The sequence below is a fragment of the Schistosoma mansoni genome, chromosome 3 (genome assembly GCF_000237925.1).
Source record: "Schistosoma mansoni strain Puerto Rico chromosome 3, complete genome".
Lineage (NCBI taxonomy): Eukaryota > Metazoa > Platyhelminthes > Trematoda > Strigeidida > Schistosomatidae > Schistosoma > Schistosoma mansoni.
The window spans coordinates 12,640,693-12,660,426 of NC_031497.1; the positions used below are offsets into that span (position 1 = coordinate 12,640,693).

Below are 19,734 nucleotides of genomic sequence, written 5' to 3' on the forward strand. Positions count from 1 at the left end.
TGAACATCAACTCTGAGATGCAGGTACATCCAGCTGACGAGTCCCAAATAGGACGAAACGCGCGTCCTGGATTCCACTGCTAACCACTATCCATCTCTGCTTACTATGCTTGTGAATTAAGGTACATCGAGGCAATACGCACAGTATGCACATATGCCAATTAGAGACTGACCAGTTGCAGTCCTAACACATCGATGGGAAGATTCAAACAAACAATACTAAGTGAATTTAACATGAAATTAGTTTATTTTTATTTATGTACTACTAACTTCCAATTTCTTTTTTCAATATATTTCATTATCGCTTCCATCTACCCGAAATGTTGATTCATTCAATAATATCATTTTAGAGTGAAGATGTTAGATTATTAGAAAATGAATATCAAATTGGTTTGGATAATTTAGAAAAATTAGCTCAATTAAAAGATGAATGTTATTTATTACGTATGAAAGCCAATAAGGAAACAGCAACAACAACAACAGCAACAGTAAAACATTCTCAAAAAGAAAATAAACAATTAGAATTAACTGAAAAAAATCAATCCATCCTACCAAAGAAATCACATTCTATTGTTAAATCAACTGATACGATAAATTCTGAAACAAATTCAACTTGTTCACAAAAACAGAGACAATCTAAATGGAATACTACAACTAATTCTATTGTTTCTACTGTCACCAATAATCCAGCTGAATTTATACGCTATCCAACAGTTTTAAATAATCATTCGAACATAATTAAGCATCCACAGTCTACAGTAAAAAAGAAATTTGTTGAGAAAATGTTCAATGGTAAATCGAAATTTTCCCTGTTTTTTATTATTTGTAATGTAGACGTTTCAGAATTTACGATATCAGTATGTAGATTAGGGTAGACAATAAAATTTTAAAAAAATGATTTTAATGTCTATATGCAGGAGTCATTCATGCATCTTAAGAATGTTTTACATTACACTAAAATGTTTTATTTTAATTTTTCAAACTGTCATTTTGATGAATGATAAGTACCACTTAAATCATTGTTTCCGTCTTAACACCACTTTTTCTTCTCTTACTGATCGATACAAGGTGTATGTTATTTTGTTTCTGAACAAAAGAAATAATAAATGGTATTTCGTATTTTTTTTAATTGGACTTCAGGAGTTCTTCATGAGTTCGAAATTTTTCAGATGTAAATTGATGCTTAAAAACTGATAGTTAATACAGATAAACAAATTACTTGAATAAATTAACGACTTTCATTAGATTCCTATCACTTTAATCAACAACTGAACTTCTATGAGCTATCAGAATACTCTTCAGTGGTCACTTTTGAAGTGTCAGTCATTGTTACGTTGCTTTGGTTACCATTCAAATGATAATTATTACTTTAAATGACTACACGAGTTGTGAAAAACTTCTTCAACGAAATGTCTGTGATAAATTAACATCAAGTTTCCTTGTATCTTTCAGTTCAATAAGTTACATTTTTAAAAAGTATTAGGAAGTTCAAATAAAATATCGCTATTTCTTCCTGCATTTAAGTTTCTTCATTCACATAACAACCGCTTTACATGTTAATCCGACATTGTTTGAAAGAAATGATTTGGCATGAATTTATTCAATAATTATATCAGCATTTAGGATTTATATAATTATTAGGACTTAATACTGAATACTTCATAATGATTAGGAGTACTCATGAAAATATAATTTGCAAATAAATATTATTGATCAGTGACTTTCATGTATATACACAGATGCTTACAAATGTCTTTTCATATCTTAACAGATACGTATTATCCAAATTTACAAAATTTATATAAAACGTCTTTGGATGAGAAAGATTTTCTTCTATATGAAACTAAACAATTACTAGAAAGACAAAGTCAACGGTTCAATAAGGCTATAACAGGTAAACAAAAGTGAATTTAAAATATCGCCCTTGAATACACAGTTGCATTAATCTCATTAATTAGTGTTTATTTGAAAAGTCTAATTTATTCGATATTGGCTATTTTATGAACACTTGATGTTTTTTCCTTTAATCTTTTTAAGGGTTAACCTACAAGTAATCCATTTTGATTGGTATTAAATAAGAAAAGGTAATATCAATAATAATTACTAATGCAAATAAAAAACTACAGAGTTTGAGCAAATACAAGGACTTTTATTATGCGTTTTGCACTCCAAGGAGTTAAACCAAGTGTATTAGTGAAGACCAAACTCCATCTGGATGTTTAAAGTAGTTTCTAGTCAAAAGTATCCAGCTGTAAAAGGATAATACAAATATATACTTATATCTGCTCTGTTATTCCATGTTGATTGTTGTGATCAATAATTCCAAAAGCGTTAAGGATAATCAATTCGAAACATCACTGATTTATGACTATTATTTAAAGTGCCTAACTGAAGCCTGTTGGGTTTTTAGATGATGATCAATATCACGAGTCATGGTCGCCAATAACGATTCTTATTTAGTTTGTTGTGCGTCTACTATTTCGTCTGTAACTGAGTGTCCCAGACTTGACCAGTTATACTCCTGACGAGCGCTGTTGACCTTGAGCCGATCCATCCAGGCTGCTATTTGATAAGTCTTCTAATTGAACGCTACTTGTTATATCTGGTCGTCGCTGATTACTATATCGGGATCGCTTATCAATTATACTTGAAAATGATAAACTACTGCAATCCTCACGACGCGAAAGTAAGAAATTAAAAACTAGTACAAATGAAGATTTATTAACCCCAAAGCACGACGATGTTGACTTTAGCCGAAAATACACTTATTTATATATTGGTTGTACACCCATTTTGATTATTAATTAGAATGAAATCACATATATGAAAAATACTTAGGGTTGAAACAAATCACACGCTGCGGGTCATGCTGAGCATAGTTCATTTTAATACAAGAATATCGTATGTTATAAAGAACAAAATGTCATATGAGAAAAAAACAAATACTAAGCTGAGTAATTATCACATTGAATTAGAACGAAATGAATGGTGAACAAAAACCATAATGAGTAAATCAATCTTGTTATATCTGGTGAGTGCTTGAGTGCCCAGTTAATATATGAACGTGATAAGACCGCCAATAGGAGAGCAGTTTTTTATCGATCAGAGCAATGATACACAAAAGCCATATGAGCAATCTTGAGCACTACTTGGTCCTGCTATCTGCCTAGCCCAGCCAGTTAAGTCCAGAACATCAATAAAAGCCTCTGCAATATGAATCATTATTCTCAAACATACTAGGTTTATATACCAAACAAACTGACCACATCGTACCATAAAATAGAAAACAACATTTGTACAAGATTTGGCCAAATGTGGCTGTGAATAGGGGGGAAAGTAATTAATGGGCTGGGTATAACTCAAGAATGGTAAATCGTATAATAACAGTTCATTGGTCAAAATAAAGCTTTTGATAAGAGGGATACGAATATGAATAGTTCAGTTACTTAACAACGATACAATAGGAAGTATACATATCCCGTTGGTCCATAAATAGTTTCCAAAGTTACCATTCATAAATATCCACGGAATATAACAGGTCTAATTTTGACTTTTCTTCCCGTCATATCACTATCGATCCATCTTTCTCAAAATTCCCTCCATTCCCTTACTTGAGGCCGGAAAGTCAGTAGCCAGCTTCTGTTATTGATAGTATTAATATCATTATTGATGTATTTCAAACATATATATAATACTTGCCTAACTCTTTCTCTACTCAACAATGTAACAGACGAAATCCTTCTCAATAAAACAAAGCAGAAAGTCAGTTCAAGTCAGGGGTCAGATGTAATGTAAGTATATTTTTACTATTTCCGACGTTTTTGGCTTAGATAAGATTAAAGCCTGTGAATTGGTTTAAAGAAATGAACAACGGTCTTATACTCAACAGAATTTGCAGGTTATCTGGATAAAAACCTTGACTAAAAAATAGTCGTAATGATTCCATATTGTGAATCGGATTAATAAACGCTATCAATGCCTTGAGTAGGCTTTATCAATAAATTCTACGAGATCATCAGTCGAAAATTATCATCAATCAGCTTTCGGAACGAAAAAGACGAAATACAGAATGACTGATTCAAAATGAGTAATAAAAAAGTTAAAAGTTGATTTTTTTTAAAGTTATCCGTATGACAGATACAGGACGAAATTAAATGTTATATTCTATCTAATCAGTTTAAACGTATCAAATAGCATTAATAAAACTTCAGACCATTATTACATTGGCACTATAAGAGATTGCAATAGATATTGTTAAATTCAACGACAGTTTCCATTTTCCATCGATTTTTTCTTTTCATTATTTAAGGTTTCCGAATAAAAACAGATAGGAATTCATGTTTTAAACAAGTTGACTTTTTGGTATTGCAACTTACATCAGTAGAGTGACCATTAAAATAAACAGAGTTAAATGAGTAATATTAATGTATTTCATTTGTTTATTATACAGTAAAAGAAAGATTTTCATCAAGTTTGAATACCCCGATGTAAAGGTCATTTGTAATCTACCAATTATGATGAGTGAGTATAAGATCAAATCATAATCAATCTTCAAACATATTGTTATTCGACAAACAATGTAGCTAATTGTTTTCAGCTAAAATGTTAAGTCTGGTGTTATTGTTCAATCATAGTTTGCTATAACTATTGATTAATATTGAGATGGAATCTTAATGTTCTAGTGAGAATTTGTGACTCATGGTGTTCAACCGTGTTAAGAGTGAGTTATGCACGTTCATTGATAAATGAATAATCGTTGTTTAGTATCACAAATCAACTGAAGTTGGAGATTTGGCTAATTAAATTATGACTTAATTGATTCAAAGCATTATACCCGTATCAAATTTTGAAAGTCGTAATCTATATTCCGTCTATGGGTTCGTAAGTATCCACTTCTACGAATTCCCAAATTAGGACAAAACATCTATGAAGAACTAGCTGACCTCTAATGTTTGTTTAGCTATACGGTATCATCAAAAACCACCATCTTAAGTAAAAGGTTGGAGATCTTAAAATTCCACAAAACTGAATGCTTGGTTATATTTTGTTTTTTAGTTGTACAATTCCTAACTGGTTATCACATAATGGTTTAGCTGCAAAAAAGCTTCGTCTAACTGATCTCCTAAAATCATTTACAGTCCGTCTACGTCCAACATATATACCAGCATTAAGACATCATGTTGTGTCTGAAGTATTAAAGCAAACCCTACCAATAGCATATGTGAATAAAAAGAAGTTTACAAGATCCCCTGAGATTCGTTTATTCAATCCATTAGCAATTAATTTTGAACAATATGAAAAAAGTCTAAGAAATGCATTATTCATAATTGAGAAGTAAGCTCATGATGTGATTGTTTTATCTTTCATTGAAGATATATTATTGTACCGAAATATGAATAAATGTTTTTAAACGTTCCTTTATTTAGGTTTTGTACAACCTTTCTCATTTTTAGATAACATACGAACGGAATATCTGATTGTAAATCATAAGTATATTTGAATAGTAAACTCTTTAATTGTTAAGACAAAATAATTATTGAGCAGAACTGAAAGTGAATCCAAGTCGTAGGGCATCAGTTACCAGTATTGTTATAATTGTGTTTTGCTAATAAACGACCCAGCTATTCCTATTGCTTAGTATTCTTATACAATGACACTCAACAAGACCCCAAAATCAGAACACGTTGAACAGGAATGAAATTGTATTCAAAATAATAATGATAAGTGAACAGCAATCACTAGTTTAAATAACGTTCATATATTTATAGTATATACATAAGAAGCTTCTAGATTTTTCTCCAATAATATGCCTGGGCTGATCGGTTTAGAATTAGCCAATCAGCGCGCAGCAACACCATCATGCATGAAACATGCTTTAATCCAATCTATGTCCCACTAACAAGTATCTAAACAGAAGACAAAAGAAACTTATTTGATGGTCTCCATTGACTGAAGTTATGACCTATACCTTATAGTGACCAAAGCCAACAAATCTATGGAGTCTTGCAAAAGAGATTCAATGTCCTCGTGATGTATCAACTCAACTAAGCAAAAGTTATCGAATTATTTCTTTTAACCTGATGAGTAATAAATTTAAAACCTTGAGAGAAATGATATATGTATACATTACAAGAAAATGAAAGGAATTGATTGTTTTATCTTTGGTAATAGTTGTTCAAAGTATAAGCCGTTCATATTTTAACTTTGGTCTATTATAATCAACCATTATTTATATCAGTTTAGGGTTGTGGAGATTGTTGAGTTTAAATTCATATCATGAATGGATCAATGTTAGACCATCATTGAAAATCTGGAAGCACTGGACGGCTGATTCGTTCTAGTATAAGACTCCTCAACAGTGCGCATCCACGATCTCGCACGTGGGACTCGAACCCAGGACCTTCAGTCTCATGCACGAACGCTTAACCTTCAGACCACTGAACCGGCATAAGATGGTTTTAATTTATAACTTCAACTAATCCACGATATTGTGCGACCGTCCACCATTCTCTTCAGTGAGTAACTACCTCACAACGGACATGGTTGAACTCCACTGGCCGTGGCTTCTCATCGGGACTCTACGAAATTCATAAATAATTTATCATTCATATAACTGAATAAAGTTACTTACGATTGTAGTTTTACGTAAAATAGAATGAACTTTATATGAATCTTATTGACGAGTTTCTTGTGATCAGCTTTACGCGAAAGTGAAATTTCAGTCAATGTAATTCTATGAACGACCATTAAATGGTGACATTGTAGCACAACAGAAAACTAAGTGGAGAAATAACCAAACATAGTTAATCTACTGAATTTTTAGAAACATATGAATATAAACATATTTCTTTGTTTAATCAAGACTTATAACTACTCTCTAATTTTTTGCTTAACTTTTTTCTCTTATAGAAAATTAATTGAAATAATATTTGAATATATCGATAATGATTCTTTAAATAATCTGCGTAAAGATGTTAATCTTGATAAGTATAAAAAGTGGCGATCAAAATTATGTTGGTATCAAGATTATGCGACTATACTAAAGACTTTTAAAGAGAATAACTGGCCATTTCCTCAAAATGAATTTAATTTACTAACAAACGAACTTGATATGGTATGTACTATAGTAAACATTGGTTGAGTTTCTTTTCTCAAGGCTGTTATTGAACTACTAGGTAGGTATTTTTCATGAACTAGCTTCCATTGGAAAGAATAATGATATAATGAACTCTAACCAGCTTACAAAAGAGAAAACAAAAATCAAACAAACCAGATATGAATACTTTACTTATTAGTTTATTATTACTCAGGCAAACTCAGATTAATAACGATGATGTCAAAACTGGCTCGTAGATAAAATATTGAATTTCATTGAAATCATGAATCGATCAAAGTTAGACAACTATTGAAAACCTGTAGCACTGGACAACCATTTCATCCTAGTATGGAACTCTTCAGTGGTGCGACTCCACGACTCCACAAGCGATAGAAACAAAGACCCTTGGTCTTGCGTGCGAACGACTAACCTCTGGATCACTGAGCCGACGTCTAATTTTTTAAAAGTGTAACTTCAATCAATCTTGTGTTTGATCTTCGCCTTCAGATTTTTGGATACCCACTGCCTAACAGATCCATAGTAGGACGAAATAGTTTTTCAGTGCTTCCAGGTGTTCAATGGTCGTCTAGCTTTGACCGGTTCATAATTTCAGTGGAATTCAAAAATATCCGGTTTTTAACCCTGAGAAAACACTAAATGTTATACAAATGTTACTAAATTTATAGTTCTTATTGAAACATCAAAAACATAGAATTTAATGGAACGACTTCTCAAATATTATGCTATCAAGCTGCACAAATGTACATTGTACGCGAACGTACGATGTTTTCTGCTGTATGACTAGGCTGAAAGAAGATTAGGAGTGGCAAAACTAAAACTAAATAAGGATGATAAGTTGACTGATGAGGTGGTTATCGAATCTTCATCAACTGAGGTGGTTAGGACACGTGTTATATTGCCAAACCAAAACATGTCGCTGGTGGATGAAGTCATTGAGGATTGAACTGAGCCATGTTAATAGATGTAGACTAGTTTTTTGGGATTGGGGTGATTATATAATATTGGATAAAACCATTAGTAATAATAATAGTCATAAACAATGGTTGGATACTTCGATTGAAATGACTTGAAATCGTTTCGAGCTGAGTAAGTGCATCCATTATTTGTCTTGCCTCGAATTCTGAGCTTCTGAATTTCTCATAACTGTTTTATTTCACCAACTTATGTTTTCTTTTCTTGTGGTATATTCAACATATTATCACCACTGATCCTGTTACTACCTCTCCTATTCTGTGATTTTGCCTGATAGTCTATTCTACTTGTGTGGTAATGAGGTATGGTAACTTGAACTGATGTACATACTTACCAGGTTCTACGTTGCGACTGAATGACTAGTCTTTTTGTTTAATTAGCAGACAATTTAAAAAATACACTTGGTAATTCAGTGATGTTGAGCTCTACACTCTTGGTTCCCATTTCATCTAGCAAACTGTTATGTTACTTTGATGCTTCAGTCGTACACAAATGTGTGATTGCGTCCGGGTAAATAAACATGAAGTCAATAGCTGAGTTACATTAACACTTGATCTAGTTGTGTATCAAATAAAACGATCAGTAAAATAAATACTCTGATTTAAATTATAGTTTTATTTGTCCTTCGTTTCCAGCACTAAAAAACAACCCATCGTTCCTTTTGTTCTGATTGTAGGAGTGCATCTGATTTATTTTTTATTGTTGAGGTAATATGAATTCGATCACCATAAAAATCCATCTTAATTTTAAGATTTATCAATTATATTTCTATACTGACTTTACTACTAATTATATAATGACACTTTTAATCGAATTTTAAATAACAGGGACAAAAATATTTGAATGAAGCAAAACATTTGAAAAGTACCGGAAATCCGCATCGATCATATAGATCTTTGAAGCAGATGAACTCGACATTTGATGATCGTGCACCATGTGGCCATCCTTATCGAATTCATCACTGAAAACTGAATAAAAAAATAAAATCCTTTATAGCCAGAATACATAAATACATTACTGATCTTATCATCAGCTAACTTTTTAAACTATGTGCTCAGTATTATTATTATTATTATTACGACTATTGTTTTAATGTTGAAAATCCATTTTGTGAAATGTGTTCTGTTTTCAATTGACAACCAGTTTATGAAATATTTGAAGGAAGATCATGTAAGCAAGCTAGTTGCATAGATCAGTTTCTTTACTCATGATTTATCTTTTGTTTATTATATAAATTTTATATTTGTTAGTTTCTCAACTGTTTTGTTTTCACAAGTATATTGGATTATTTTATTTTGTTATATAGATTCAAAAGAATTATTTTATTATTGTTGCTTTTTGATGAGTTTTGTGAAGATTGGTTAAATTTATAGATTGTACTCTTTAAAAATTGATGTCAGTTGTGGCAACATTGAAAATTGATGGGCACTAGACAGCTGTTTCGTCTTGGTATGTGCACTGCTCAGTAGTCGTGGATTCTATCCTTAGTAGAGCTATAGGTTCTCACCATCTGATAAGTACTATACTAGGTTAGTAAAGCACTTACTTATGATCTTACGTGCTATTACATGCTTACTATCCATAGTTCAACTTTCTAGGACATTAAAATGCTATTTTATTAACGGTGTGCACATTGATTATCGTCATTATCGCATGCAATCTTATTTAAAGGACAAACCATACCAATCACTTCATGACAATAAAGTTATGATAACGTTTATTATGGCTTATATTCTAACGAAGATTAAATTATGTGTAACTTCTGGGAACTATTTATGGACTGTTATTACATATATATTCTTATTGTATAAATGTTAAGTGACTAGGTTATATACATTCACATTACTGTTATCATGAGCTTACATTTGAGTTGTTGGCTGCTGTCATACGATTTATCATTCTTGATTTATTCCTAATTTATTAGTTACAGTTTCTCACAATCACAGCTTTTTTTGGCTTAATCCTGTATAATTGTTATTTTCGATTTTATGGTATGGTGTGATCTAATTTGCTTGTATATAAACTGTGTATGCTTGAAATACATGCTTCATACAATGGAAGTTAAGATTTGTGTTCTGGACTCGAACAGGATCAGGAGAAAAGAACCAACAAGGACTAACAATTGTCTGCAGACTGCTCGTGCTGGTTTGACAGTGTCAAGGTCATATAGGTCATGTTCTGATTGGCGATTTAGTCACCTGATAATTAATAGGACAAAAAGTCATGACAATGACTACTCTGCTTAGTTGGAAGAAACCACTAAGATACTAATCAAGGATGCTTTAAAATCTTCATTCATTCATGAAACTTATTTATGTTAATCTAAAAACTCGGTTTTTGTTCAACGTATTAAGTGTCTGAACATATAAAAGAGATTCCAGTAGGTTATTAATTTGTAATCCAGACTGTTATACAATCATTCTGAGTTCAATAGTAGCTTAATATTGATTCACAGTGTTAGGAAGAGTTGACTTATAAATAATGATGAAAGTCATAAAATATTAACGTTGAGAAATATGAATCGAAGTAGAGAAAATCCATGCTCAAGATAAGATTACTAAGTTAGAGATTGATCAGAAAAATGAACACTTGTTGCAATATAGTTAGGTGGAATGAGTTACCTATGTATATTTAATAATTATTAATAAACTGAAGAAAATCACTTTAAACGTAATTGGGGAGAAATCACTAGAAGCGTGTTCATGTGATCGACAAAATGTTTTGTTTTACAGATGAACACGACTAAATGAAGTAAGTTTAGATATCTGATTAATGAGACTAATTCTCGTTCTGGGAGAAATGTTGATATAAACAGACTTTCTAACTTTAAAATATCATGACTGATCTTCAAGTTAATCAATCTACTGAAAATAAAAAAAGTAGTTTGGATTATTTTATAATAAAAATATAAAATCAGAAGAAATCTGAAATATGTTAAACATGTTTTAAGAGCTGTAGATCCTGTTAGGAAGTCAAACAAAAGATTTGAGAAACAATTTAAATAATCTAAACAATAATGATAAATAGACTGTCAATGTATCTTGCAGGAATTGGTTAATGGGGTTATTCGTGTCGATCGACTGAAGCTATTGAGACATATTCTACCTGTGACTGACAACGGCTTATATCAGTACGTGTTGTTGATTGGTGTAGTGATAGATTGTAAGTGAGATGGAAGCACTCAAGTTCAGACTTTGTACTAGACCATACAGTCATTGGTTGTTGAAATGAGCTATGTCAGTAGGCGTAGATTACCGGGATGCTATACGCGCAACTATTACAACCGACGGTTCAAAATGTTGATTGAATTGACATACACTCAGACACGATTCAACAGATGCATCCACTCTTTATTCTTTTTTAAATCCTTAGCTCAAAAACCAACTCATTTTTTTATTCTGCCAATTCATTACTCAATCCTGAATCATATTCTCCATTTCTAATCTTTTCTTCTAATAATGATACATTTACTATCTACACTACCTTACAATTCGTCTTCATAATTTAATTAAAAGTTATTAAGTGGATAATTAGTTAGTGGAAAAGTAAATTACAAATTAAACAAGAATTCGATATTCGTACTAATTGTTTGTATCGATTGAAGAACTTTAATAACCAACCAGCCTGTGACGTATCAATACTTTTGCATATGATACAAAGAGTTCATTTTGAATCAAGTTTCAGTGGATCAAGATTAAAATCTAATCACAGGCCTTGAACAACACTGATATGGATTTTCCTTAAATCATCAAAGGTGTTATCAAATAACAACATTATCGTTAACACAGAATGTGATGGAATTTCGACCATTTCACACACTTTATGTCAATAGGAGTAACATCAAATAATTTGACATAGTCAATCAAAAGTAGCCTAATGAGAAGGTCAATCGATGACAATCAGGAGTGACCTAAAGGATGAGTACATTTCATTGGCTAAGAAATAGGTCAATTTCTTAAGGATAGAGCGGTATATATGTGGATGAGTACTTGTGCATTTAATTCAGTAGCCTAATACACATTCTCGCTCTTTCTTATGTTTTCGCTCAAGTAATCAGTTGGGTGTTAGCACTTAGCACACTGTATATCAGAATCAGATTTCGGAAATTGCCTATCCGAACATAGTTTACAAAATGATATTTGTTTTATACATTTATTCAAACTAACTATTGACCGTTGAATGCAATTTAAATTACCGGTGTAAAGCGATGTTAAAGTCTATAACTGGTAAACTAAAGAAATATTACTTATAGGTTGACTAGAAAATGAATCCATTAGGATAGTAAGTTAAATAATTTAACGATCTTTGTATTATGATCAGTTGACTATGAAAAGTTAAAACTGAAATAAACAGCTTGACAACTATTATCTGTCACTATTCTTCACAATTTTAAAGTAATTTAATACCAATATCAAGAAAATATAAGAATATCAATTTGTTGTAAAATGACGGAATTATTCAGGGTATTTAAAAGAGGCAATAAGTATCATTATTTCGTTTATGGAAGAGAATGTTTATTATCAAGGTATACAATAAAGTGACGAAATTCTTCATTGTTTTAACTAAACCAGTTATTATAAGTAATGATAAATTTTACTTAAACTTAATACATCGATTGTAATAGAATTAATTCTGCCATTGATTCTCATTTTAAATAAATTAGTTATCTGTAGTGAACAAGAACACAAGTTGAGATAACCAAATGTATTTTAACACAAAATTACTGTATCTTAGTAAAATATGAGAAGCATAGAATAAATACTTCATTTGCAAAATGTCAACCAATCGTCTCAGACTTCATTGTGCCTTTGTTTCGAAACCGATTACTATCTGTTCTCGTTCTCTTTTCTTTAATTGTCCTAACCTTCTGCCGCCAGACATTTCATTTTCCATTGATGGCACTTATATTTGTCGACATCAGCAGCACATACCACAATCAACTGGTACGGTTCTTAGATGGAACATCATGTCTCTTTAATCCGAAGGTCTCAGATACCGATATGATGGCTTTTTTGTATTTCTCCATAACATAAAATTTTCGTTTGACCCTATTTTGGCTCAGTAGTTTAGTTTTGTCATCAGAGAAATATTTGGTGCTTTGGAAATGTACGGCATTCTATGGAGAAAAATCACTTAACCATCTTGTTATAAAGCATTCATGAATATTCCAATCTAGTCTCCAGAATGACGGTATACTTTTATACTCCAGCTGCTACGCACCCATGAGTTCAACAGTGTTACATCTTTACTTCAAGTTAATAAATATAATAAGGCTGCAGTTTTTGTAACTGTAGTATCCCAAATGTTAGTGACTCTCGATCTTCATTCATTTTTTAGATTTGGTGTTTGTACGCTACTTTATAATTGTAAGTAGTCTACATTATAAGCCGGACATTTCTAAACCTGTGCGAATATGTGATAATTTGTTGCATAAACTATTTGTCACCATCCATCTACACTTTCTTACTTCGTATTCCAACTGTTCTAGTTGAACATTCTATTTCCTTCAACCTTGAAAAACTTTGGGCACGTTCCCCATTCAACAAACAGTTTCTATTGTATTTGCACTAAATTCTAACATTCTCATTGGAAAGTTATATGTTATTTTCTCAATAAAACTAGAACACTATGACAGAAAGTTAGTTTATTCATGGAGTTAATTTTATTGTCCATAATGTTATTGCTCTTTAGACAGACCTAATCCTTTAGTTTCATGACTCTTATGTGCAACTCGGTAATTTGGTTGCTTTTAATCACAGTAGGCAAGTTTACATACAATATATGGATAGTGTAAATATTTCAAAAATCTTGCAACCTACTTCGAGAGATCGCTTAAGAGAGACTCAAAAAAGAACGCCTATAAATTCTAGAAATAATACTAACTAATATAAATATTCACTATGGTAGAACAAGTACCAAATACATCACTGACGTTTATTAAAGTTATTTTTTCCATTTTTTCTCTTTTACTCGAAAAATACAATTTGTAAAGAAAGTCTGTTATTTTAAATCACAACTGAGGTAGACACTGACTCCATTTGTACAACTGTTCTGCTTCTTCTAGTTTATCAGACATCTCATCCAAATATTCATGCGTAAACAGATTGGGTTTCTTATTGAGTGAGTTCTGTATACACTATTTAAAAAAACATAAATATGGATATAAATTTCGTATGTAAAAGTGGGTGGATGTGTAGGATTAGGTGATTATTACTACAAATAATAAATATGATAATATAAACCTAACCTTTCTGAAACTAATTAATAAATCATCCTTTGAACTAATAATAAGCGACTTTAGACTTGACAAATTGTTAAAATGTTTTATCATCGATACAAATCAGCATAAAACTTTGGGCAAACAAATAAAAAGTAAGTGCTGTTACATAGACCACGATCCCTTGAAATCTAGAATTTGATGTTCAACTTCCCAACCTAATATACATTGTCATGAATGTTTGCTAACAATCATTTTAACATCTCTAAATGAAACTATGCATTGTTTTCTAACGTCGCTTCCTGTTAGGAACATTCTGTTACTACCATAACCCAGCAATGTATAAATATAGAGTGCTCAGGTGATCGAATAAAAGACATATCTCTATTGAAATGCCAAATAACTTGACATGGTTGTTAATAGACATAATTCGTTGTATACTTGTTTTAAATCTGAGTTGATGTGCACACAACAGTTTGAGAAGATACCTATCTGACGCATATCTTCAATATTAACAACTCTGAAGAGAAATAAGTTTATAAATAAACATTAATTTTATGAAATAATAAATACAAGGATAACTAAGTCGGAAATGTGGCTTCCAAAATGTTCAGTTGATAAATGATCACGAGTTTACTGAAATACTGGGTGTTAACTAATTCAATGGTTTACTGAGATTAACAACGATTAACAACAGTAAATGTCAGACAGTCACAGTAAACTAATGACTATGAAACTGAATACAATTTCAATTAACTTACATTCATATTACTCGAGACTTTGCCGTGTCTATTAAAATAATGTTTCTGTTTTGGGGTTTTATTTCTCTGTTGCTCTAATTTGTTCTGAGTCTTACCACATTGAATCGATTTGCGTTTCATTTGAAACAGTTTATGTCGTGATATTGGCCCTAATACTTCAGGCTGTACTGTTGTAGTAAGTAGGTCGATAATGCGCTTCAAATTCGGCTTGCAGTTCAGTGATGGTAATTCAAGTACATCAGATATGTAATCCAACCTTTCGACAACTAAACATGTAAAAATGCAAAACTGTCTTAAAAATTGGAGATAGCTCTGATGAACATAACTACCTCTCGAATAAAACCTTGGTTTTCTGATATTTTTTTAAAGCCAAGCACTGCCGTAATTCTTAACAATTCACAAAACTGAATGGCTTTTTGATGTCAAGAAAAACGGTTGAAGTTGCAAGGTTTGCTCTCAAAATGAAGCACGCAAAGTTGCGTACATCGATAAGGCGATTCATTCATATAATACAACAATGTTAACGACATATTAACTAATTGAATATAGTGAGTAACAATGTCCAATAATCCTTCCCTTCAATATTTCCACAGCCCTATTATTTTGAAATTTACGTTCATGAAAAGATTTTTCTTCGACACAGGGACCACTAGCACCTCTGAAGGTTTAAATTTCACACTGTTGACACTAAATTTCGATGAATAACCACATCCGATAAGCATCTTCTTAAAAGGTCCAGTTCTTTATAATTCACATAAAACTACTAACTTATACAGTGAGAGACAATGAAGTAACCCTCTCTACTACTATTGTAATGAACGAAACTCAGGTACGTTAAACCACTTTACCGTTTTTCATTAGATCGCACAGTGCCTTTATAAAATATAAGAATTATACATTAAATACATCATTTGCATATATTCCTTGGGTTGTCCTTTACATACCTTGTCGTTCTTCTGATCCTGTTGTTATTCCAATCGCTTTTAGTTTTCGATCCTCTTCTCTTTATTTCAGTCTTCTGTTAGTAGGCATTCCACTTCCATTTCCTGTTACATACTACTTATGTCTATCCGCATAAGTAGCGCACACAACACCATGAATTGAGCTTTGCAAGTTTGTTGGCCAGCTACTCCTTATCGGTCTTTTATAAAAATATATTCATGGTCTCAAAACCTTTCCTTGCAACTTCATCATTGAGAAAATAGAAACCAAATTCATTTTATATTTGAAGCACTATCTTTACCGCTGATTGACGCTTGCTTGTATCGTTTAGGTGAGCTTTATGCTAGTGAGAGTGATTAGTACACATCTTTAACTGATTGTTTTCCGATCTGGACATAAAAAATCTTCCAGTAACGGATTAATAGTAAGTTACTTATATATGAATTTCATTTTTCTCTGGATCGCTTTGTCAAGTTTAAACTATACATTGAACTGAGATAGTAGTTCTCTTGAATAGAACACTAGTTGACCATATAGTTTTGGCATTTTTAACCCTGTTGATTTGATACATTGGCAATTATCTTCGCCAATCATATGATTGTTTTCGTTCTCATAATTAATGCAGTCAGATGCTTTTCAATCATTTCAGTCTTATTTCGTTCTTATGTTAAACTAACTGGCTGCAATCTTATATAAAATGAATTGCGAAATGCAGTTTGTTGTCTTTATATATATTTGCCACTCTAAACTATAATAAGGTAATTTATTCTGGTGCCAAAGAACACTAATTTATTTCATGTGCAATAGTGCCTTTACTACAGTTAACTAGTGGTAATTTAGTATGCTAGTTACATTTCTTGTCACTTGCAAGTATATTTAGAACCCAATGAAATCATTTCATGTCACATGGACATTAGGTTTGAATTATGTAAATGGTTTCTAGCTCAAAAGCGAAAAAGACATTATAAGTTTTCGTCTAACTGAGATCAAATTGAAACAAACCTTTGCCATCCAAATAACGCCAGTGATTCTGATGCCCTCCGTAGGCAGCCGGAAGTTCTTCATTGAGACGCTTTTACACAAATAAATATGGAAAGTAAGATACCATAAGTTAAACTTTCATATACATCATCAATGATTCTATTAGGGTACCTGTAACTTCATGTATATCTTGGAGCTGAAATATCAAAGCGAATTCGCCTTTAATATTCTTCCACCATCTTACTGTTAATAGACCTAACAACCGAGATTTTCAATCAATAACCTACATAGCACCGTGATTAAGAAATAAAAAGAATTCCATTTTTTAGATAAGATCAGAAAAAATCCTAAACCAACCAGTTTATTTGCCTCAAAAATATGGTCAACTGTCAGTCAACTATCACGTTAGGACTTTAAGAGAATAATAATAAAAAGTGAAAGCACATTTTTTCATTTCCGATCTTTTGGAAACCATCGTGAATAGCAACTAGGGTAATTTTACAATAGGAATAAGTGAAGCACTTATTGTTATTAGATCGAATGCGTCAGTGAAAAATCGTGTCCAGAAAGATAATAATACAGAATGCAGATAATGCTTGTAGCTGTAAATAATTCCCCGAAATCAATAGCTCTGTGAGTGTTTGACATTGGATGCTGACCACATTAGTTTTAGTGGACTCGTTTAGCTGAAGGCGCTCGGTCATGCATCCGTACCAGATCACGTTACAGCACGGCATGGAAAGCATCTCCTACGATCATTGGCTAGATCAGATCAGTCACTTCTCGATATATTGATAACCCATCAAATATATCTTCCAAACTCCTTGCTTCTGACGTTTGATTTCACTGGGTGGGCGTGATTCGGTTACAGAAGGTGTTACTAGTAAAGAGTTGTCAAACTACAATACTGGTGGTATCATAACGCTAATTTACCCGGTTTAGAAATCCCAGCTTTAAAACGACGTTTTCAATAAACTTGAACACATAAGCCGCTTTAATGACTATGGAAAAATGCATCATGATTCAAAAGCCTACTTCACTGTGTCACATCAGTTTTCCATGTATAATGTAACCGATATCGTTTTCAAAAATCTATTTTACCCATCAAAATATTGTGTTTGAATGCTCAACTTTAGAATATTATATTTATATAGACTTCCTCTGAAAACTTATGGTTCAAAGAGAGGACACCAAGAAAGTAAAAGAAACACTTCCATTATATCTTATAAACCTAACACTATTGTTTACTCTGATTGGCTTACATGTTACTTACGTACAGCAACCCGTGACAGCATTCTGCTTGTTGGTGCAATATTCAAATATGTAGTAGGGCATTTGATGTTTTATCTAGTGTAGAGCTTATGTGCAGAGTAATAAGTATTTGGGCGCTATGGCCAGTTAACAGAACCTTCAGATGCTTTGTCCATAATATGTTTTAGAATATACATTCCATCTACATGATAGATCGCTTTAAACAATAAATGCAAGCAGTTAGTGCATATTCTATAACGAATGGTAGCACACTTGATCAAATCTAAAATGAGAGTAGGAAGTTAGTTCCAAGTGTTCCCAATCTGTGATACAACGCGCTATTACAATAATGAAATCACATTAAAGAACGAGGAGTGTTCGTGTACTGACAATCTTTATTTTTAGTCATTATTAGTGTGCTAACTGTCTTACCTTTCGTGTGGTCAGAATATCCGAAAGACACCTCTCTTTCATAAAATAAGGTTGAAAATAAGAGCTTGAATCTTCAAACACAAGATCGAGGTATTTTCTTCTACCGACTGATTGCATGATACACTTCTTAATCTAAACACGTTATAAACATTTGCGTAATCTTACACCGTTTGCATTAAATATGCTCACAGAAGAAATATCAGTCAATGAACAAGAAACATTCTTGACATTTACTTTGTAACATATTGCCGGGGGAAATTTTACGCCATTCAACCAAAATTTTTGAATAATTATTAACACTCCTTGTTACCTAAATAAAATAACCGTGTCAAGTAATCCATCTGAGATTAAATTTCGATAGTCCTCAGGTAAAAGTATTTTAAGGAGATGTTTTTTCGGCAGGTTTTCCTAGAAATGAATACAAAATATGTTTACAAACCAAAATCTTCATCGCAAACTTAAAGATCTTAAATATCTGTTTATTGTGGTAAGACAACCATGCTTTTTGAATTATTTCCGCGCAATGATGTCGGTTGTCCATTAATTGAAATTGCGCCAGAAACTAAGCCCACTACAATCGTGTTTTTGAGAAATATAAACACACGAGGCGCTAGTAAGCTTCGATAATATCGTCAAGGTTGAAAGGGTAAAAACAGATGAAGAAGATCTGTTAGCATAAAATGTTTATTTTTGCCTACATTTTTTTAAATTTTAACGTTACGAACATTGTTATTAACTATAAATTTCTCTATATATTATTTACGTGTCATAGTCATCGTTTTCTGGGCAATACATAATGCATTATGTCACTTATAATTTTTCCTTAACTCTCTGTGACATTAAAATGTCTGCCATATATTTGTTGTACATATTAAGTGATTGCGACCCTCAATATTACCTGATCAGTCATACAACATTATCTCATTGCGGAGATATTGATAATTCCTGATAATAATGAACTCGTTTTTAGGCTAGCCGATCAAGTGATCAGTAACAACTTGAGAGTAAACCTAGAACAGCTTATGTGTACGTATACATACTGTTGTATATCACTATCTAACG

General features: G+C 32.0%; 2 protein-coding genes across 2 annotated transcripts in view; one reads left to right on the forward strand and one right to left on the reverse strand.

Moving 5' to 3' along the window:
• Window positions 1-9,053, forward strand: part of Smp_127480 (hypothetical protein) — a gene marked incomplete at both ends in the record, with an annotated part of 32,922 nt that extends 23,869 nt beyond the window's left edge. Inside the window, 6 exons of the mRNA XM_018799262.1 lie at window positions 244-350; window positions 631-702; window positions 1,739-1,814; window positions 5,059-5,244; window positions 6,823-7,016; window positions 8,954-9,053. Coding sequence (XP_018651069.1) covers window positions 244-350; window positions 631-702; window positions 1,739-1,814; window positions 5,059-5,244; window positions 6,823-7,016; window positions 8,954-9,053 — 735 coding nt within the window. The remainder of the gene's footprint in view (window positions 1-243; window positions 351-630; window positions 703-1,738; window positions 1,815-5,058; window positions 5,245-6,822; window positions 7,017-8,953) is intronic.
• A 6,004-nt stretch (window positions 9,054-15,057) lies between these two features.
• Window positions 15,058-18,006, reverse strand: Smp_127470 (hypothetical protein; the record flags this gene model as incomplete). Its single annotated transcript, XM_018799267.1, has 3 exons — window positions 15,058-15,332; window positions 17,011-17,080; window positions 17,923-18,006. 3 exons carry the CDS (start codon window positions 18,004-18,006, stop codon window positions 15,058-15,060), a joined length of 429 nt encoding a protein of 142 aa, XP_018651072.1.
• Between the last annotated feature and the right edge of the window lie 1,728 nt (window positions 18,007-19,734).